General features: G+C 41.2%; 1 protein-coding gene across 3 annotated transcripts in view; it reads left to right on the forward strand.

Moving 5' to 3' along the window:
- Positions 1–23,017, forward strand: part of SLC35B4 (solute carrier family 35 (UDP-xylose/UDP-N-acetylglucosamine transporter), member B4) — a 42,707-nt gene that overhangs the window by 14,231 nt on the left and 5,459 nt on the right. For 2 of the 3 annotated variants that reach the window (XR_824496.1, XR_824495.1), the window contains exons 2-10: positions 5,575–5,688; positions 9,732–9,834; positions 11,218–11,267; positions 14,071–14,152; positions 14,372–14,432; positions 16,059–16,168; positions 17,754–17,829; positions 20,667–20,742; positions 21,790–22,249. Coding sequence is in view for 1 of the 3 variants with exons in the window: in XM_010831654.1 (XP_010829956.1) it covers positions 5,575–5,688; positions 9,732–9,834; positions 11,218–11,267; positions 14,071–14,152; positions 14,372–14,432; positions 16,059–16,168; positions 17,754–17,829; positions 20,667–20,742; positions 21,790–22,036 (919 nt within the window). In the remaining 2 variants the exon portion in view is untranslated. Of the gene's footprint in view, positions 1–5,574; positions 5,689–9,731; positions 9,835–11,217; positions 11,268–14,070; positions 14,153–14,371; positions 14,433–16,058; positions 16,169–17,753; positions 17,830–20,666; positions 20,743–21,789; positions 23,012–23,017 lie in introns of those variants that run through there. The other variant, XM_010831654.1, reaches the window with a different exon arrangement.

The raw sequence follows: 23,017 nt of genomic DNA on the forward strand, positions 1-23,017 counted from the left end.
TAGTTGTGGAGCTTGGGCTTAGTTGCTCTGCATCACGTGTGGGATCTTCCTGGATCAGTTGTTTATCACTGAGCCACCAGGGAAGCCCTATAGTTGACTGTTTGTTTTTCTTTCTGTCTTTAGAAATCTTTTTTTTTTTTTTTTTTAATTTTTTTTTTTTTTTTTTTAATCTGTGTACTGGCCAATTTAAATGATTTACTTTCCAATTGTGATTTCCTCCTTCCTATATGGTCTTGCTTTTTTTCTATTTGGAGAAGCCCTTTCAATATTTCTTTTGGGATAGTTTTTAAAGTTGCTGTATTTGTTTAGTTTTTGCTTGTCTAAGAAATTCTTTATTTCTTCTGAATGATGATCTTGCTGGGTAGAGTAATCTAAGCTCCATATTTTTCCCTTCCAAGACTGAATATGTTTTGCCACTCCCTTCTGACCTTCAGTGTTTCTGTGGAGAAATCAGCTCATAGCCTTATGGGGGGTTCCCTTATACTTAACTCATTTTAAAAAGTAATCTTATTTACTTATTTTTGGCTTTGCTGGGTCTTTGTTGCTGTGTGGGCTCTCTCTAGTTGCAGCGAGCAGGGGCTTCTCTCTAGTTGCGGTGCACAGGCTTCTCATTGTGCTGGCTTCTCTTGTTGCAGAGCGCAGGCCCTGAAGCGCGGGCTTCAGTCGTTGTGACCCTCAGGGTCTAGAGCACAGACTCAGTAGTTGTGGTACATGGGCTTAGTTGCTCTGCATCACGTGTGGGATCTTCCTGGATCAGTTGTTTATCACTGAGCCACCAGGGAAGCCCTATAGTTGACTGTTTTTGTTTCTGTCTTTAGAAATCTCTCTTTAGCTTTAGCCATTTTTATTAAAATATGTCTTGGTATAGGTCTGTTTGGGTTTATCTTGTTTGGTACTCTCTGTGCTTCCTGTATCTGAGTATCTGTTTCCTTCTTTAGGTTTGGAAAGTTTTCAGCCATAATTTCTCCAAATACATTTTCAATCCCTCTTCTCCTTCTAGAATACCTATTATATATAGATTGGCATGCTTTATATTATCTCACAAGTCTTTTATATTGCTTTCATTCTTTTTTTTTTCCATTTGGCTTCCTGTCTGCTGTTTTGATTGGGTAATTTCCATTATTCTGTCTTTCAGGTCACTTACTCTTTCTTCTGCATTATTCATCCTGCTGTCCATTGCCTTTAGCTCTACTTTTGTCTTGGCAAGTGAATTTAAAAATTTTTCTTGCCTCTTTATGTTTCTAGTTCTTTTTTACAGTAATTTGCATTTCTGTCAATAGCCTTTCTTAATTTCTTCAGTATTTTGATTACCTCCTTTTTGAACTTGGTGTCTTTTAGACTGAGGAGATCTATGTCATTGTTCCTTCAGGGGAATCTTCTTGGTCTTTTAATTGGGAGTGTTTCCTCTGCTTCTTCATTTTGCTTATATCCCTCTTACTCTATGAGTTTTGAAAAAACAACTATCTACTGTAGTCTTGGAGGGCTATTTGTATGTGGGAGCATCCCTGCATAGCTTGTGTGAGTTTAATATTTTTTGGCATGAGGGCTGTTTTAGGTTTGGATGGTGTCTCTTTCCTTGGGACTCCTCGAGTTCAAGTAGCCTGTTCCCTGCCTCCTGAGAGTGTACTCAGAGAAGGAAGCTCCTATGGTGGGCCCAGCACCTCCTCATGCACCCCCCAACAATGGCCTTGCTTCGCTGGTGGGCCCAAGCATCTTCCCATACTCCCTTGCCTGTGGCACACCACATCCTAGCCAGCCCTCTCAGGCTGTCTGCATGCAGCCAACCCCAGTCCTCTCCCCAGAGTCTGAGCTCTGAAACCCGAGCCTCAGTACCCAGCCCCCACCCACCCCAGTAGAGAAGCATCTCAGTCTGGGGAGAGCTGGGCAACACTGACCGTCTATGCGGGTCTTTCTCTTTTCCTTTCACAGATGAGTTGCTGTGCTCTCCTCCAGGCCTCCGAAGCTCCCTCTCTGTCCTGGCTGATCTCCCTACTAGAGAGGGCCATTCCCAGGGGCAGGAACCTTTCCTCCTTCACAGCTCCCTTTCAGGGGGTCAGGTTCCCATCTCGATTCCTTTCTCTTTTCTCTTTTTGTCCCACCCAGTTACATGGAGATTTCCTTGCCCTTTTGAAAGTCTGAGGTCTTCTGCCAGTGTTCAGTAGGTGTTCCATGAGAATCGTTTCACACGTAGATGTATTTTTGATGTATTTGTGGGAGAAAGTGAGCTCCACGTTCTACTCCTCTGCCATCTTGATCCAATCCTGTTATGATGCCCTTTAAAATGTCCTGGATAGGATAGGAAGAATATACTTTTAAAGGGAATCCTTTTTTTTTTTTTTTTGAAGTAGTTTCTTTTTAACTTTCATACAATCCTAATATTCTAGGTCATGTTTGCTTCAGTTGCTTGAGTGAAGGCCAGACTCAGTGCCCAGAGACTGGAAGCATGAAGATAAACAGGACACCTTTTAACCATCCAGGAAGAAGGATCAGGGTACTGGGTTCCTTCTGCCTCTTACTCCATCCATGCTTGGCAGGGATCATGTCTCATTTCAGTTGGCAGCTCCCTCACAGCCAGCACTTAACTGCACATGCAGAATGTTCTCAATAATTATTCATTAGTTGAATTGGCCTAAGCCATTGATAAAGAGAAAATGGAAGGGAAAGCAAAAAGTATCATGAGCCCTTCTTGGACCGAGTCCTGTGATTGTTGATTTCTCATTGAATCCTCACTATGACATTAAAAATACATCACTTCTATTTTACAGGTGAGAAAACCTGGTCAGTATAAATGTCTTTAAAAGAGTTACTATACTTAGGTTGGAGGCATCCTAGTGTTCTGCTCTTTGCCTTTTCCCTCCGTCAGGTGCATTTCAGGGACTGGCTTATTTACTCAAGGAGATGGGCGCTAGTACTGTTCCCACTTTAAAGATAAGGGAACTAAACTTAGGGTAATTAACTTCCGCCGTCATCAGGTAAGTGGCAGAGCTGGATCCTGCATGTCACTGTGTGCTTCTAAGCCGTAGGGTCACAAAGAGTCAGATGTGACTGCAGCAACTTGGCATGCACAAGTTCTGTGGAGCACACGGACTCTCAGCCCCATGGCAGCCCTTAAGACTTGTGCGTCTTATACACACACACTCCTAGACCTCCCAGACCTACCCTAGTGCTTCTCAGCTCTGGGTGCACATTAGGATCTAGTGGGAAGCTTTCAAAGTGCACATTCCAGGGCCCAACCCCACAGAGGAGGGTGAGGCTTCTCAGGCTTACAGGTTTTTAAAGAGCAGCCTAGCCTGAGTCCCTTGTGGCTCAGCTGGTAAAGAATCTGCCTGCAATGCAGGAGATCTCGGTTTGATTCCTGGATCTGGAAGATCTACTGAAGAAGGGATAGGGGCTACCCACTCCAGTATTCTTGGGGTTCCGTTGCGGTTCAGCTAGTGAAGGTGAAGAATCTGCCTGCAATGCAGGAGACCTGGGTTAGGAAGATCCCCTGGAGAAAGGAAAGGTTACCCATTCCAGTATTGTGGCCTGGAGAATTCCATGGACTGTATAGTCCATGGGGTCGCAAAGAGTCGGACAGGACTGAGCAACTTTCACTTTCATTTCAGCTGGAGTTGAAGAGAGCTGTGCTAAAGCTAAAGTTCCCTCTCCTGTCATTTATATTTAGGCTCATAGTCTTGATTAGTTCCTTGAATGAGGGAAATGACTTACATGATTATGTGTGAATTCCTGCAATGTTTCACCCTGTCCCTCAAACATAAGGAGTGCCAAAATAGATTGTTGAATACAGAGCAGTAGTTTTCAAGGAAACCTTCATAAGCAGTAGAGCCTAGAGAGGAGCAACAGTTCCGCTTCAGATGGAAAGCACAGCTCCATACAGGAATGGCTTATGCTTGGCATTGTTATTTTTATTTAGTGAGTTTAAGAATGAGATCCTTGGGATTGCTATTTTAATATTAATACCACCAATAGGGGCTTCCCTGGTGGCTCAGCAGTAAAGAATTCACCTGCAGTGCAGTAGGTGCAGGAGATGTGGGTTCAGTCCCTGTGTCAGGAAGATCCCCTGGAGGAGGGCATGGCAACCCACGCCAGTATTCTTGCCTGGAGAATCCCATGGACAGAGGAGCCTGGCGGGCTGCAGTCCATAGGGGGTCAGAGAGTAGGACACGATTGAGTAACTGAGCGCACACACCACCGATAGAGAATGGAGTTGTTAATAAATAATGTTATTTTAATATATAATAATTGTTAAATCCCTCTAATCACTAGGCTTGAGTAAATGTCTTTGGTTAAGATGTGGATATAGAATTGGGAGGCTCTGTTTCATAATATGGGAATAATGGTAATGTGAGGACTGTGGAAGATTCAGGAAAACAAAGACAGCTGCTCACTTTGTCCTTCTTCCAGTGATGGGGCAGCACTACATGATGCTAAATGAAGCTGAAAACAAACCACACATATTAAGTAACTAACTTTCACAAAGTGCCTCAAGAGGAATGTCAGAGAATTTTACTACCTTGTAGATTTGTTCCTAAGCGTCACTGTGGAAGATTCCGCAACCCTTGTATAGATGACTGAAGAGGTTCCAGTGAATTCCAGGATGTACGTTGAGTGCCTAGCACATTTGTGTTAAGGATGGTGGAGACTGGTAGACTGTAGCAGTGCTCCTCAGTCTTGTCTTCATCATTGCCCCTCCCCCAGTGCCAGCAAAAGACCCTTTGTGGGCATATTTTTTCCCCTAGTCATCCCTCTGCAGATACACTATAAATGGACTTACATGCTGTATGTTTATCCTGTGCTTTATACTTAGAAAAAGAGTAAGATTCCGTGTCCCTGTCCCCCCAACCAGTTGTTGCCCGCATCGGGTCTCTGTCTAAGGTAGTGTTCTTGTGGTCAACATTGGACAGGAGTCTTTGATTGACAACAGTTTTGGAGATTCCTGGTCGGGAGGATATGTAAACATTACAGGTCAAAATGAAAGTGGCTCAGTCATGTCACTTTGTGACCCCATGGACTATACAGTCCATGGAATTCTCCAGGCCAGAATACTGGAGTGGGTAGCCTTTCCTTTCTCCAGGAGATCTTCCCAAACTAGGGATTGAACCCAGGTCTCCCGCATTACAAGTGGACTCTTTACCAGCTGAGCCACAAGGGAAGCTAAAACAGTACAGGAGACCTGAGCATATTTCTGTCCCTGGACTTTGTGTCCAAGCTGACAAGGATCTGGACTAAAGCCCTCTTGGTTAAGTGAGGATACCACTGAGAGCCTATGACTAACTTCCTACAGTTCACTGGGAAAGTTGTATCATAGTTTTCGGAATGAGCATTATCAGAGTGGTTCTTCCTCCTGGCCTGCTGCACCCTCGGAAGAGTGAAGGAAGAAAGCTGACGTTCTTCTCTGTGGGTCTGTTGCTGTGTTTGTGAGATCCATGGGATATGAAAACGCAGATAAAGATGGACAGTGGGTAATAGAAATCCATCTTCCCTGTTATTCTGAACTACCAGTAAAACAAGTCTCACTGCCCTTTAGCTCAGTTTTCTGTGCTTTTTTTTTTCTTTCTGTTATCCACTCCACAGGAAACACCCAGGATGTGGGAACATTGTGACATTTGCACAGTTTTTATTTATCGCTGTGGAAGGCTTCCTCTTTGAGGCTGATTTGGGAAGGAAGCGTCCGGCTATCCCAATAAGGTATGGCACGTTGAAGTCTTCTTTTAGCCCTTTTAAAAAACTTAACAGCTATTCTTCTCGTAACCATATAAAAGGAATGTGAGGCATCCTTTATATAAGATTTATATCAAAGATATCAGTAGAATAATTCATTTTCTGAATTTAATATGTGGTGAAACTCCAGGGAGCCTGTTTTTAGAATATAGTTCCTGCCACAACACTTAAAATAACTCGTGTGTGTGTGTGTGTCTGTGTATCTTCTGTGTCTGGCATATGGTCAGTTAAAGGCCTAGTGTGGTAGCCAGTTTTTAAGTACTTATGTGTGTTATCCTCGTGATGGTAACCAAATATGGTAAGAGTCGTACTGTTGTTACTTTTAATAAAACTAATGGCTTTTGGAGATGGGGGTGGTAGTTACATAACATTGTAATATATTGGGTTGGTTTTTCTGTAACCCGAACAAACTTTTTGGTCAACATAATACTAAATACCACTGAATTGTTCACTGTAAAATGGTTTCCTGCTATGTGAATTTCGCCTCAATCAAAACAAAATGAATGGCAAGTTAAGGTAAGATTCTTATTTCCAGACCTCCATCCATGAGTCCAAATTTGTGTAATTATACTCATGGGGCCAAATGCAAACAAGGCAGATCTTATAATAAACAATGTATTGAAAAACAGCATTCTTGCTATGAGATACTTGAAATCAAAGTGTATTTATTATTTTTTTAGTTTGATTTTTATTTTATATTGGGGTGGCATTGATTAACAATGTATTTGTTTCAGGTGTACAGCAAAGTGATTCCGTTATACATATACATATATCTATTCTTTTTCAGATTCTTTTCCTGTATAGGCTATTACAGAATATTGAGTAGAGTTCCCTGTGCTATACATTAGGTCCTGTTGTTCAATTCAATTAAAAAAAAAAAAAAAGATACATGCACACAAAAACAAAGTGTAATCCATCCAGTTGTGAGTATTTAGTAGGATAAATACCCCCGTCCCCCAGTGGCTTTAGTATCTGTATAAAACTTTCTCATTCCAAGACCAACATTTACATCAGAGTAGGCGCCCCAACCTTTTTTTTATTCCTCTGGTCCTTCTTCTCCTCCTCCTTCCACTATTTCTTTCTACTCTGGCAGCCAGTAGCATACCTCAAGAACATTTTCACTCTTGCCTTAACTTTTATAGTAATAGCCTAGCAGGCTGACCTCCTGCCCATCACCTGTTCATCCCTCCATGTCAGCTTCCTACCATTGTATCATAGCACCCACTCTCACAAGTGCTCAGGGTTCACCACTGGACTCAAAGTGAAGCCCAAACTCCCTAACCTGCCTTTGGAGGCTCCTCATGAACTTGCCCTAACAGCCGTGCTCCCATGTGTGCAGTTTGTGCTGGCTATTTTATTTTCTATCTGTGAAGAAGGCATCATCAAAATCTTGCTCATGTCATTCATCCCCACAAGCAATTTCTAGGCAGTGCAATATGTAGGCAGTGATGTGGAACGGTTGGAATTAATTATCCTGAAAGAACTTGATGAACTCTATCTCCAAATGGCATCTTTTCAAGACAGGACAAGGGAAATTGGACAAAAAAGCTTGTAAAATCACTAACAGTTTATTATTCAGAAGCTGTAAAATTGCTCTTAGCAGTAACTTTGTATGTCTGTATTACTGGGTTCTGCGTTCATTGTAAAGCTCTTCAAACTTCCCAGACTGGGTTACTGTCGCACTGGCATGGCTGCCTATGAGGGCAGAGAGCCCTCTACCTCACCAGGAACACAAAACTGGTTCTTGTTAGGGAAGGTAACTTGAGACTCAGTGTGTCCATTCTCCAGATGTGCAAAAGGGTAAAAGGATGGGATTCTGTGCTCAAAGACGTCCAACACTTCCTGAAGAATATGGAACCACTTGTTCATGTTTGCCCTGAATTCTTTAGCTCTGCTTTGGGTTGGTTGTAAAGTTCATTTAGGTTTTTCTGTAACATCTTGCAAAAAAACCCCAAACAAACTTTTTGGCCAACCCAATACTTCAAATATGAACAAAGCTAGTGGAGGTGATGGAATTCCAGTTGAGCTATTTCAAATACTAAAAGATGATGGTGTGAAAGTGCTGCACTCAATATGCCAGCAAATTTGGAAAACTCAGCAGTGGCCACAGGACTGGAAAAGGTCCGTTTTCATTCCAATCCCAAAGAAAGGCAATGCCAAAGAATGTTCAAACAACCACACAATTGCACTCATCTCACATGCTAGTGAAGTAATGCTCAAAATTCTCCAAGCCAGGCTTCAACAGTACATGAACCAAGAACATCCAGGTGTTCAGACTGGGTTTAGAAAAGGCAGAAGAACCAGAGATCAAATTGCCAACATTCACTGGATCACAGAAAAAGCAAGAGAGTTCCAGAAAAACATCTACTTCTGCTTTGTTGATATGCCAAAACTTTGACTGTGTGGATTACAACAAATTGTGGAAAATTCTTAAAGAGATGGGAATACCAGACCACCTTACTTGCCTCCTGAGAAATCTGTATGCAGGTCAAGAAGCAACAGTTAAAACCAGACATGGAACAACAGACTGGTTCCAATTTGGGAAAGGAATATGTGAAGACTGTATATTGTCACCCTGCTTATTAAACTTATATGTGGAGTACATCATGCAAAATGCCGGGCTGAATGAAACACAAGCTGGAATCAAGATTGCTGTGAGAAATATCAATAACCTTAGATACGCAGATGACACCAACCTTATGGCAGAAAGCGAAGAAAAACTAAAAAGCCTCTTCATGAAAGTGAAAGAGGAGAGTGAAAAAGTTGGCTTAAAACCCAACATTAAAAAAATTAGGATCATGGCATCTGGTCCCATCACTTCATGGCAAATAGAAGGGGAAACAATGGAAACAGTGACAGACCTTATTTTCTTGGACTCCAAAATCACTGCAGATGGTGACTGCAGCCATGAAATTGAAAGACGCTTGCTCCTTGGAAGAAAAGCTATGACCAACCTAGACAGCATATTCAAAGGCAGAGACATTACTTTGCCAAGAAAGGTCCATCTAGTCAAAGCTATGGTTTTTCCAGTAGTCATGTATGGATGTGAGACTTGGACTATAAAGAAAACTGAGCCCTGAAGAACTGATGATTTTGAACTGTGGTGTTGGAGAAGACTCTTGAGAGTCCCTTGGACTGCAAGGAGATCCAACAAGTCAATCCTAAAGGAAATGAGTCCTGAATATTCATTGGAAGGACTGATGCTGAAGCTGAAACTCCGGTACTTTGGCCACCTGATGTGAAGACCTGATTCATTGGAAAAGATCCTGATGCTGGGAAAGATTGAAGGCAGGAGGAGAAGGGGATGACAGAGGATGAGATGGTTGGATGGCATCACCAACTCGATGGACATGAGTTTGAGCACTGTCTAGGAGTTGGTGATGGACAGAGAAGCCTGGCATGCTATGGACAGGGAAGCTTGGCCTGCTGTAGTTAGTTCTTGGAGTCACAAAGAGTCAGACGCAACTGAGCGACTGAATTGATACTTCAAATACAGTTTTTCTCATTTTGAATATATTAGGTTGAATTGTATGACATTGCTGATGTTTAGCCTACCAAAAGAGAAAAGCATTTTTAAAAAAAATTAAAAATAAAAATAAATTTAAAAAAAAGCATTTTAAATGGCTTAAGCTGATTTATATGAAAGTCATCTTAAGTATTTTCTAGCTCAAAATGGGGGCATACAAATATAAAATTTTTTCATTTGTATTTATCCCTTTATCTAAGTGATTAGAGTCCCTAAATTTTTTTGTTGTTCTTTTTATCATTATGGAAGAATATTAAAATAGTGTCACATTCAATAGTTCAAACTTTTTCTGTGTTAGTGTAGCTTTGTGAAGTATTTTCACATATACTTGGTATTTGACTTAAGGTGGTAGTGATACCGTCTTTTAACATAGAGAAGATAAGCACAATACTTGTAAAATCAAAAATATGTGTTTCCTAGTCTACTTGATTTTCCTGAAATTGTGGACCCTGTGTGACGATGAACTGCTGTCTCTGCCTCTCAGGTACTACGCCGTAATGGTGACCATGTTCTTCACCGTCAGCGTGGTGAACAACTATGCCCTGAATCTCAACATTGCCATGCCCCTGCACATGATATTTAGATCTGTAAGTCTCAGACTCACATGCATATGTTCCTCTGGAAAATGAAGTTAAGTGGGTCCATTAAATTCAAAGGTCCTATAGGAAGTAAAGTCTAGGGTGTAAGACTAGGTCTCATGGATGAATGAAAAGAGACTGAATTTCATCTGAGATGGAAGGCAAAAAGACAGAAATGTGAAGGTGGATGGTTTACTTTCATTTATCAGAGGGCTTATTGGCAGTTAATAAAAGAAAAGTTAAAATTTCCCCAGATAACAGATCTTGCCTTTAATTTTCTGGTTGGTTTTATATTCAGTCTTGCTATGAATGTTGTTTAACTATGTTCTCATCACTTTTTGTTTCTTCTGTAAAATTATATTTACTTCTAGTATGTGGTATAGATTACTTCTTTTTTCTGCTGGTTTTTGAAAGCAGAGACTTGAGATAATTAGCTGAAGGGATATTCTTGAGGAAGGTAGGGTTTCTCCTTAAGCAGCAGAGGTTTTCGTCTTTGCCTCAGGCATGGTGGGAGAGCTTCGTTTAGTCTGTGTATAAATAAGGACAGAGTGTTTCCGGAAGAACCAGAGAGAAACTCAAAGGGGAATGTAGTTAGGCTTGTAGAGGAATGCAAAATGGGTGAAAATTGGAATAATAACTTTTTTGTGTGGCCTGAGATTTTTGTGAGATGAAATGTGAGATTTCCCTAAAGGAACTTTCCAGAGCGGATTATAATAACTAAGATGACCTTCAGAGCATTGCGCACAGAGTAGACTTTCAATAAACACTTGCTGGCTGACTGATGCCTTTTGAGAGGACAGAGAGGTCCCTGCACAACTTCATTCAGTCAAGCAGCTCAGGAGAAGCTTATTTAAGGCTCCTGTGAATTATATGGGTGTCCCAGGTGCCTCAGTAGGAAAGAGTCCTCCTGTCAAGCAGGAGATCTGGGTTCAGTCCCTGGGTGGGGAAGATACCCTGCAGGAGAATGGCAACCCACTCCAGTATTCTTGCCTGGAGAATTCCATGCACAGAGGAGCCTGATGGGTTACAGTCCATGGGGCTGCAAAAGAGTTGGACATGAGTTAGCAAATAAAGAACAAACAACAACAATTAATTAGAAAATCTGCCAAAAATAAGTCTGTAATATTCCTGCTAGCCCTCGCTTCACCTGTGACCATGTTGGGAACTGATCGTTTTTATTCTTAATGTCATCTTTAAAAGGTGTTGTTATTTTCTGAGGTAGATTTTTATAGTTTGTCCTTTTTGCTGTCCTAAGAACAAGTGATTCTCACTAGTTATTAATCCTAACCTCCATCTTTGCAGTTGTTTCTCCCCCTTGTCTATGTTCATGTTTGTCTTGAATTACATTATTTTCTTTCCCTCATGCACTAAAACTGTTGTCTCTCTTTACAGGGTTCTCTAATTGCCAACATGATTCTAGGAATTATCATTTTGAAAAAAAGGTAAGCAGTGCTCTTTTATTTTGTATATAGGAAGGTTCACCTGAGCCCCAATTTTGTCTGGATCCCTTTTCTCATAGAGGTGATAAGTTTGCTCTTGGCCATCTGCCTTGCTTCTTGGTTCTGTCTGTGACAGTGAGGTCCACTCCTGAGGCAGTGGGTCAGGGAAGAGGCCCCGTCTGTGTCTTTGGAGCAGCATTTTCTCTGTGTAGAATTAACAGACTCTTGTCATTAAATCTTTAGTACCATACTAACGTGTGAAGCCAGGCTTCCCTGGTGGCTCAGTGGTAAAGAAATCTGTCTGCCAATGCAAGAGCCCTAGGTTTGATCCCTGGGTTGGGAAGATCCCCTGGAGAAGGGAAGGGCAACTCACTCCAGGCTTCTTGTCTGGGAAATCCCATGGACAGAGGAGCCTGGCAAGCTATAGTCCACAGAGAATCAGACACAACTTCGCAACTAGATAACAACAGTAACTTATGAAGCGAATTGATCTAGAACTTCACTGTCCCACGTGGTCATCACTGGCTACATGTGACTATTTACACTTAAATTTAAATATTAAGAAGTAAATAAAATAAAATATATACTTTCTCCACCTCTCTAGTCACATTTTAAATGTTCAGTAGCCATGTGTGACTAGTGGTGACCATTATTGGAGAGCCCAGATGTGGAACATTTCCAGATTTACCAAAGTTCTGTGGGACAGTGCTCTTCTAGGAAGCATACAACATAGTGAACTAAGGAATAATCATACGCATTACAAAGAAGATTCCTAACAAAGGCCCAAGTGGCCAAGAAGAGGCAAGGAAAAGTTTTAGGACTGATCTTTGTGACTATCATGAGCAGCTCTCTCTGGGTACAGTTGGGAAGTATCAGAAGTACATGAGGGACTTTCCTGAATGTCCAGTGGTTAAGACTTTGCCTTCTAATTCGGGCAGTGTGGGTTCCATCCCTGGTTGAGCTAAGATCCCACATGACCCCAAAGCATAAAATAGAAGCAATATTGTAACAAATGCAATAAACACTTTAAAAATGGTCTACATCAAAAAACAATCTTTAAAAAAAAAGTAGCAGTACCTGGGATGCTGTTTCCAGGGATTTGTGTCTCACCTTCATTCAGAACCTCACCCCTCACACCCAAGGAGGAGGGGCAAGGGGCAGAGACAGCACATACAGGTTGGAACATTTCTTAGGGAAAGTTCAGCCTCACTGTTAGGACCAAAAATGTGAGTTGGTGCCAGCTTTTCAATGTAGTCCATACCCAATCCCAGTACTGGAACTCTGTACCAGCTTGGAAAGTAGCTGTCAATTCAGCATGGGAACCTATGCTGAAAAGGACTGGGTCTTAAAAAGGGTAATTGTCCTGTCCTGCTGGCTCCTGGTGATGAGCTCTTTATCTCCCGAGGCTCATATATTCCCCAGATGAAAGCACCCTTGTAGTGATTACTTTTTCAGGCTCTTCTGTTCAAGCATACAGAGATAATGCTCAAGGCTCATTACCTTTGAAGTGCCCCCTGTGCTTCTTGGTAGTGTAAAATTCACATTGGGACAGACCTGTGGTCTTCATAACCTTTGGTTTTGGTGCATAGCAGGGATACAGAAGAACTTACTATAAAAGGAATGCGTTAATATTCTGACATACCCCAAATGTCAGGGGCCTTTATCAAACATCTAATTTTTCCTTAAGAACCTGTTCTGAGTCTGTCATCTCTCTCTCTCTGTTTTTGACTCTGTCCAGTGGGTCTTACCCAGAGAGCAGAAACTTCTCTAAGCTAACTATCTATATCATGGATTAGTCATTTATCATCTCCTTTTGCTTATTTTGAGTAGCACCCCTTCAAGTTTATAGTGTGTTCCCCATTCCAGGATTTGAAAACCAAACCTCTCTTCACCTTAACTGTGTTCTTCATGATTGTTCAGACCTGAATTTTAGACCTCTCTCTCTGATCATTGCAGACTGAAGAGCTCCCGTCTGTTTATACATCTGCGGCAGCAGTGCCTGTCTCCTCACCCACCCCTCTTCTCTAGAGTGGTGCTTTTGGCTCCTTGCCCCACCCCTTAGCCAGTTCTTAGTCACCCCTTGGCCTTTTTCTGACATGCTGTGACCAGAACTATACAAAATATTTGAGTAGAAAATTTCAGATGTAAGGTTTTAATGTCTCTTTATTGTCGCCGGAGGCTTTTTGCTTCATCACCAAGAGCCTGAGAGGGATGTTAATTGATACTATTTTAGTTAATGTGAAATGCCACCATTATTCCTGCTAATAGTCCTATTGGTTTAGTATTACTCGCTTTATCCAACTATGCCAACATTTAAAAACAATATTTAAGTCATTAAGAGACATTAAGACAACACCCTCCCCTGAAAAGGGACAGTTGAATTCTTTTCTGAGTGTGGAATCCTGCTGCTTGTCCTGGTAGTCCTTCTGTCCTGTCCTTCCTCTGCAGGCTATGTCTCCTCACACTAGGTTTGGGCCCCAGAAACCAGGAAAAGCAACAGGAATTCTATATTAAGATCTGTCAGGCTTTCATTTAGACGCAAGAGCAGAATGGGCTGTCGTGCCTGATATGCCTTTTTTTGTTTTCTGATGAAACAGTCTACTGGTGTACCAAGTCTTGGACACCACCAGAAAGGGTGTGGTCTAGAAATGAGTAGTATCCTGATTCTTTCACGCACAGACTTAGGTGGACTGTGCTGAAAAGTGATCCCCTTGATCATGTCTTGGTGATCTGTACTTTCTTGAACCATCTTACTGTCAGCATCATGTGGAAATTCATATCTGTGCTCTTTTTATTATTTTTGCAGATACAGTATCTTCAAATATACCTCCATTGCCCTGGTGTCTGTGGGGATATTTGTTTGCACTTTCATGTCAGCAAAGCAGGTGGTAAGAGTCTGTTCACAAATGATTTCTATTCACTCCTCACCAGGGGTGCCCAGGTACTTATTAATGATACAATAAATGTAAGTGCTCATGTAATATAAGGATTTACATCTTTGAAAGAGAATTATGGAGGGAAATGGGTAACATAAATATTTTCCTTGTATCAAGGCCCCTTGCCTGTAGTTCTGGTCTCTGTACCTCATATGTTTTTTTATTTCCTAGACTTCCCAGTCCAGCTCAACTGAGAATGATGGATTCCAGGCATTTGCGTGGTGGTTGCTAGGCAAGTACAGTAATTACAGTAAAGCTAATTGCCTCTGCAGTTCTGTTTTCAGAGTTTTCTCCTAAGGGATATGTTTCTTGGCAAGAAGCTTCAACTCAACAGATTATGCCATGGAAGAGAGAGGCACCTGGAACTATATATCTCTGAACCTTAGGGTTGAAGAAACTAAAATGAAAATGTCTGTGTCCATGGTAGCGTGTTCTACAACATGGATGTTTTCCTGGTTGCCACTAGTATAGACAGAAAAGCCTGTGTCTGGTTGCCCATCACACTCTGTGGGAGCAATGGGAGTGTCATCCATTTCTTTATGATCTGTCTGCTGAGCAGAAGCTTCTACAAAAGGAGGGCACATTACAGCAGTTGACTCTTCAAATTTCTGTAGGACCCATTTCTAAATCTTAGATTTCTTTTCTTCATAAGCTCTTCCACATGGCAGTGTTCCCAAACCTGACTGGTCATCAGAATCCTGGGTGATTTTTAAAAATACAGATATCTCTTTGTTTAATGAAACAACTCCTATAGAGCTTTGCCCTTGCTGTATCTTACAGGGAAGGGAGAGTCAGTGATAGCAATAAGAGATGGAGACTGACCAACTGGAAGAAAAGTGGCAGTGAAAGAACTGGATTCTCCTTGCTTCTTGACTTTGCAGCTTTATCCCTTTAGATTGCTATTCTTAACGTAGGAAGATCTTTATGAGTATTAGGAAGATACTTTCTCCAATAAGAATGAAAGACTTTAACACACAATTCATGGGCACAGAATTAATATTCAATAAACTTATGTTCAGCCTCACTGGTTTACTAAACAAAGAAATGCAAACTGAAACCAAAATGCAGTACCTTTTTGTTTTGGCCTATTATACTGGCTAGATACTGATTATTCTCACTGATGCTGAGGGTGCAGTAAGGCAGCCATATTCATATAGATTGTTTATGGTAAATTGACACAGACTCTCTGGGCAAAAAATTATGTATTTGAGCTTTTTAAATGTCTACAACCTTTGTCTCAGTAATCCCCCTTATAAGAGTTTCTCCTAAGGGAATAATCAACATTTTGTTTATTATTATTGTTTGGGATATATGTTGATTTTAATGATGAAATAATTAGAAGTAATCTAACCATTCTTCTCTTGTAAGACATTTAAGTATGGTACAGTCCACATGATAGAACAGTATGCCGTTTTTAAATCATACTTTTGAAAACATTTTTAATGTAATGACTTGAAGGAAAATCCAGGAAAAAGATCATGTATAAAAAGATATGAAATTACATACTCATTATGATCCCATCTCAGCATAAAGTATCTATTGGGTTGGCCAAAAATCTCCTTTGAGCATTCTGTAAGATCTTAGAAAATCCCGAATGAACTTTTAGTTAACCCAATATCTAACATATATCTATCTAAGTAACATATACAGGGAAAGATAGCAAACTATTTAGGACTGGATGGTAATATGGTGGTTGATTTTTATTTCTTTTTAAATTTTGTGCATGGTCCATGTTTAATTTAGTGTGTAATATTTGTAGAACTGAATAAATGTTTTTTTTTTTTTTTTAAGAAAAGAATAAATGTTTTTTGAGAAGTTAGTTAGTATGGGCGTTTGTAATTCCATGTTTGCTTTTCAGGCATTGGGGCACTGACTTTCGCTCTTCTGATGTCCGCAAGGATGGGTATTTTCCAAGAGACTCTGTACAAACAATTCGGGAAACACTCCAAGGAGGCTTTATTTTATAATGTAAGCGATTTCTTGAACCTGGGGAAAAGGAAAATTACTGAGTTGTTTTTGTAGTATATTAGTTCAAGTATGATATACCATCTTTCTGATATAGTTGAAGGATCAATTTATTATCCAGTAAACTGCTTTGGGGCCCACTGACTTCGGCACTTTTAATAGCCTGCATGGTTCTCTACAAGAAATGATTGTTATTAGTCAGTGTGAACAGAATATGTCTGCCAGGAACAACCATTCCCTTCTAGGAACCCAATGTTCCTAAAGATGAAATCAAGTTAAAACCAATATGGAAACCTGGAAAGGGAACAGAAGTTCCAAAAGCCCTATGCCAAGGAAAAGATGTGCAGGCAGGAGTTGGGGAGAACTGGGGGGGGTTTGAGGAGTAAGCCGCTCAGACAGGCTTTATTCCTTTGAGAGAAAGCTTAATTAGCTAATTATTTGCCCTTTCACCTCTTGTTTGAAATTGCTGATCTAGAGCCACCTTCTCTAGCTTTCTTCTTTCTCCCCAGTCTTTTCTGTTGCGATAACGCCCAACTCCTCAAGGTATCAGGGATAACGTTGCCTCCAGGTTCAGTAACCTCAGGGAGTCCTTCCCTGGGAACCTTTTGAACTGAAGTTGCAAACAAGCAATTTGAGATATTTAATCTCAAGCTACAGTATGTGGCTGGGAGTTTAAAAAATAAAGGAGCATTCTGTTTGGTTCCCATGTTTCTTTTAGCACAGTACCTGGCAGATAGTAAACTGCTTGGTAAATGTTTCCTGTGATTCCTTAGTAAATGTTTACTGTGGTGGTGGTGGTGGTGGTGGTGGGTGGGTGGGTGTCAGGCACCTTAATATTTGCTTACCTATCGTTTCTGCTTCCTCTCCACTCTCTCTCTCTCTGTCTTCATTTCTTTTCCCCGACTTCATATTGTCCTCTAGTGTCTCTCCCATTAGTTTCACGAACTCCCTAAAATCTGCCTTCACGTTCTGTATAATTTTTAAATCCGTTATATTGTTTAACCAGTCTCAAAAATAGTAAGATGTAGGCAGATCCTTTGGGCAGAATGACTGTGTTTCAATTTCTCATTCCCTTTTGTTGAGGAAAGGATGCTAGCTCTATTGTTTTGTAATGACCATCAGCTTCTATGGGGCAAGAACTGTAATTCACAGGTTGATATCATGCCATACAATGTCAGGACTTATTAAAAGTATCCAGTGCTTTAAAAGGCACTGCGTATGTGCCCAGTTGCTTAAGTTGTGTCTGACTCTTCGCGACCCCATGGACTGTAGCCTACCAGGCTCCTCAGTCCATGGATTCTCCAAGCAAGAGTACTGGAGTAGGTTGCCATTCTCTTCTCCAGTGGATCTTCCCAACCTAGGGAATGAACCCATGTCTCTTACATCTCCTGCACTGACAGGCAGGTTCTTTACCATTGGTGCCACCTGGGAGGCTATTAAAAGCACTGGATACTTTTAACAAGTCTGACTTGTTTATCTTGATATTGCTTGTTACACAACTTGTAAAACTTTCAATCATTGTAAAAAATACTCTATATTTCTGTAATGTTTTTGCATTTAAATTTACATGAAATGTTTCTTCCTGTAGCATGCCCTTCCACTTCCTGGTTTCATCTTCTTGGCTTCTGACATTTATGACCATGCAGTTCTGTTCAATAATTCTGGTGAGTTTGGGGTTATCCAGTAGAATTACCTGACAGTTTCAGAGGCAGCATCTCAGTTTTCCTCGTGACTTCACCTCTGCAGTTTCTGTCATATCCAGATCACCCATCCCCATGCCACCTTCCTGAAATATAGTGCCATTAATCAGTGGTTGCAGAAACAAAAGCTTTTGCAGGCACTTCTCAATTATTTGCCAATGAAGTAAGACAATATCTTCAAATTTTCTGTTTTGCTTTGGAATTTGTGTGCTGTTTGCGTTTGAATAGGGATGTATGATCTGAGAATGCAAACAAACAGTAATAATACTGCAGTGACTGGAGCCATGAGAAGTTGGACAGCACTCCAGCTTCTTTCCTCCTGTTCCTCCCTCTGCTAGGAAAGGCACATCTCACAGATACAGGCTGAGCTGCCTCCAAGCAAGGAGACACAGAAATGACAACAGGGTAGATAGGCCGCAAGAATAAGCAAAATCAGTTCAGGTGGCTACAGTGCGAGCTGGCTATTACTTTTTACAGTGGCCGTTTAGTACATTAGCTAATAATTGCTAGTTAACTTAAAAGAAATTACCAATGTTAGGTTGGCCCCAAAATTCCTTTGGGTTTTCCCATAAGATGTAATGAAAAATTTGAACAAACTTTTTAGTCAACCCAGTATAATCTCATTATCTACTAAAAGACAGAGCATGTTATACAGACAAATGAATACACAGGGAACAAATATTTTTAAAATTAAGGCCTTATGTTGCTCGGACCTATAAAATGGTAAGTGTGTTTTGCAGAATGACAGTAGGGGCTCAGTAAACATTTGTTTGCTATCTGGTCACAAGTTGTGAAGTTTGACTGTTCTCTGAGTCTGCAAAGTTGTATCTCCCATTTGCCTACAAAAAAGTGTGTGATGATGGCATGTAAGAAAGTTGTTAAGGCTCTGAATTATTCAATTGGTTCTGACTTTTTAAAAAAATTGAGATATAATTGACATATAGATGATTTTTAATGCAGTGTTTTCTAAGGTCTCTTAAGAGGCTCCATATAGCAGAGGGCTATTGAAATAAATACATTATCAAGTTCCTTGAGATTGATACTGATTTAGTTACTTGAATGCTCCTTCTAGAAGTCACAGGGATGGGTATTTTTATAAAAACTTTTAAGGTCTGCCTTCAACTTCTTTAAAACCATTCCTGAGTATACATTTTTTCGTCTCAGATGAACTTGTTATTTGCGAGGAAACTGAACATCCGTCTAAATACTGTACATTATATGGATTGTCTTTCCCCAGCAAGCTGATACAGTGAATCTCTCAAGTTATTATACAGTAATAACATTTGTTGACTTTCTTTTCATTTCAGTACTTGCTAAGTATTTCAAAGACAATAGAACACTAAATTATTGGGATTTCCCACTAGTCCAGATGTAGAATTTCAGAAATTATTTATATGCATATAAATTTTTATTTTTTGCAAAAGAAAATTAATGTTCATGTACTAACCATGTTTCAGCATCACTTTGTTAGACTTCACTCAGTTATGCTGTATAATTCAAGTGAAAGTTTTAGTGGCTCAGTCATGTCTGACTCTTTGTGACCCCATGGACAGACACCTCTGTCCATGGCATTCTCCAGGCAAGAGTACTGGAGTGGGTAGCCTTTCCTTTCTCCAGAGGATCTTTCCTGACCCAGGGATTGAATCCGAGTCTCTCACATTGCAGGTAGATTCTTTATTGTCTGAGCCACCAGGGAAGCCCGTATAATTCAAGCCTTCCACACAATTTAACAATATAAAAAGACTGATCCTTCAAGGATTACTATGTCCTTATTCTCTTTGATCTTGAATATTTTATTTCCTTCCACATATTTGCTGTGCAAGCCTCATTATATAAAACTAAACATGAGAATGTATTTCAAGGAAGGAAAGTTACAGTTCTGTTGCCCTACACATGAGCTAATTTCGTTTTACCAGTTTCCATCCTGACACTGTTTACATATATTGTCACACAGTCATAATCCTTGTGTAAATATAATTTTACACTTTCTTTTTCACTTTTGTTCTGCGTTTTTTATGTGACTATATATAATCTATGTGATTTTTTTTTTTTTTTAAAAATCAAGTGTATAATGTCACATCTAGTTAAAGTACCTTTGCTTACATAGTCCTTGCTCTTATCACTGGGCGTTGTGACTGATTTAGTTTTTCCTTTATTGTAAACACCACCACAATGTATGCTGAATTTGTTTTTCTTTTGAATTAACTAGGACTAATTCCTGAGAATAAGAATCAATGCCTTTAGGACCACTTAATACCTATTGTGAAATTGATTTTGAAAACACCAATTTATACTACCACCCACTGAATGGCTGCTAGTTCTGTCACCACCTTGCCAGATCAGGATATTATTATAAGTGTTTAATTGCTAAGTTAATAGATATAGAATGGTATGGCCTTGTAATAATTTAGAATTCTTTGATTACTGGTAGGATTGAACATATTTCCAAATGGCATTTATTTAGGGCTTGTCTCTCAAGACAAGTATCTTAAGACAAGTATACTTAAGACTGTATCAGTTTGAACTTCTCTGTGTTGCACAATCTTTCTCTGTAAAGTGGGGTCCTAGTCAGGTGAAAGGTAAAAAGTTTAAAGTTAAAATACAATTTGTTTTAAGAAATCAGTGTAATGACTCTTGAGGACAATGTAGCCTGGAATCAAGGCAAGTAAAGTATATGACCCAAGTCTATTTGCAAGAGAAATAAGGTTGCTATCTCTACTATGTTCATCTGTGTTACTGTGTTCAAAGGGATGAAAACATAAGCTATCCAAAGTGATACGACTGTCTCTCAATCTCCGCAGAACTGTATCAGGTTCCAGTCGTTGGTGTGACAGTGCCCATCATGTGGTTCTACCTCCTCATGAACGTCATCACTCAGTATCCTTTGCACTCCTCTGCCATGTGGTCTTTGCTGTGCTCTTTTGCCACAGAAATGTTTTTTCTTCTAACGGTGCAGTGACATGAATTTCGCTTTTGCTCTGATCTTTTCTGCAGTAAATAGGAGACAGGCCCATCCAGTGAACTCCTTTGTTGCAGGGAGAGAGGGGCAAAGAGATGCTGGCGGTGTGGAAGGTCAGTAAGTCATAAGACACCAGGAAGGAAAACCTCTGGGTGGGGGGATAGAAGTCAATGGGTAACTAAGAATTAGTATGTGACAGAAATCCTCTATGATTTCTACATGGAGTTTTCCAGTATCCTAGGATATTTCACAAGCTGCCACAAAATTCTGCAAGAGATTTCCAATTAAATAAGGCCTAATTTTTAAAATGGCTCTTTTGAACCACCTTGAAAGTTGCTCAGTCATGTCCAACTCTTTGTGACCCTGTGGACTAGACAGTCCATGGAATTCTCCAGGCCAAAATACTGGAATGGGTAGCCTTTCCCTTCTCCAGGGGATCTTCCCAACTCAGGGATCAAACGCAGGTCTCCCACATTGCAGGCGGATTCTTTACCAGCTGAGCCACAAAGAAAGCCCTCTGAACCACCTTACGCCCATTAGAAAAACCCTTGAGCCTTTGAAACAGTGGAACAGATTGTAGTTGATCTCATTCCTCTGAAGTCACCTCATATGCTTGCCCTACGGAGTTCCTTTTTGGAGATGTCATCAGCTTTACTGACAGTGTTACCTTCTGTCATTACTTGGGAGGTGACCTTCACTGTAAACTATAGGAAGAATCCAAAAAAAATCCGAAACGACTATCATAGGAAGTTTTCAGGCAGCTTCAGGTTAGGATCCATAAATGGTGTGGCAGGACAGTAATTCTGCAGGGTATTCTATCAAGGAGGAGCCTCAGGGCAGCCGTGGCCGATACCCTGTTTTCTGGTTCCTGGAATATGAACATTGAAGCTACAGACCTTGCCAGAAGGTTCTCCTGCTAATCTCTGGGTTGTTTACAGAAAACTGCCTTAACCCCGCTCCTCCAGGTACGTGTGCATCCGGGGCGTCTTCATTCTCACCACAGAATGCGCCTCCCTCACCGTCACCCTCGTCGTGACGCTGCGCAAGTTCGTCAGCCTCATCTTTTCCATCTTGTACTTCCAGAACCCTTTCACCCTGTGGCACTGGCTGGGCACCTTATTTGTCTTCATTGGGACTCTCATGTACACAGAGGTGTGGAACAACCTGGGGGCCACCAAAGGCCAGCCTCAGAAGGAGGAGAAGAAGAACTGAGGCCGGCCTGCAGTAGAGAGACCAGAGGCTAATGGGCTGGGGCCTGGCCACCAATTCACCTTGGTTAAGGCTGAATTACCAGCCGTGTACCAGGGAATCCTCAGAGGGAGGGACTTCTCAGATTTCTCATGGCTCTGCAGACCCACATTTGTGGACCCTGAGTAGAAGCCCCTCTACCCTGAAGTAGAGAAGAGAACGGTTCTCCACTATCGGGTAGCCCTGTTCATTTGTTATCTGTTTCGTTTACCAAACACTGTATTCAGCACTGTACTGGCTTACTGAATTCTGAGTCCCCAGAGCTATTAGTTTTATATCTATGGTCTCAGACAAGATTCTCCCTGTTCTGATGATTCTCTTCTGTAACAGCCATCCTCCTCCTGGGGCCTCGTCCCCTTACTCCATCACCCTGCCACCCTCGGCTGCACTTTTCAGTCTGACGCTCCAGGCACCCTCACCAGGAACAACTGAATGGCCGCGAGAACGGAGGTTCTGGAGATGGTGGGGCTGGGCTTTCTCCCCAAGGTTGGGAAAGAAGTGGGTGTTGCTGTGTGCCCTGGGGACACTGGGGCAAGACTGGTGGGGATCCTCTCCCACATTTTTCCTTTTTTCCCCCTCTATGCAACAGTTATGTGCTTTCATACCTTTTGCTTTCTGTACTTAGAACAAACTGGAGCAGTTCTCTGTGGCACAGTGTTAAAGAGAAGTTGTGTATGAATTGGGAAGGAGAGACTTTTACTCTGTCTTCTCTCAGTTGTCTGAGTCATTTAGCCTCAAGGTTAGATGGTGATGCCAGGAGGACACAGGAGAAACTGGCCAAGAGGGCACTCGGAGAGCCTCGGGCTCTCCCGCCTCTACACCCAGCCAGGCATTCAGGGCAGGTTCCACATGGAAGAGAGGTTAAGTCTTTGAAATGCTGCTTAATCAGGTTCATCTCTGCCTGGCAACTCTTTTCAGAGTTATGACCAGTCAGGCTAATGGGTA

The sequence above is a fragment of the Bison bison genome, unplaced genomic scaffold (genome assembly GCF_000754665.1).
Source record: "Bison bison bison isolate TAMUID 2011002044 unplaced genomic scaffold, Bison_UMD1.0 scf7180017864530, whole genome shotgun sequence".
Classification (NCBI taxonomy): Eukaryota; Metazoa; Chordata; class Mammalia; order Artiodactyla; family Bovidae; genus Bison; species Bison bison.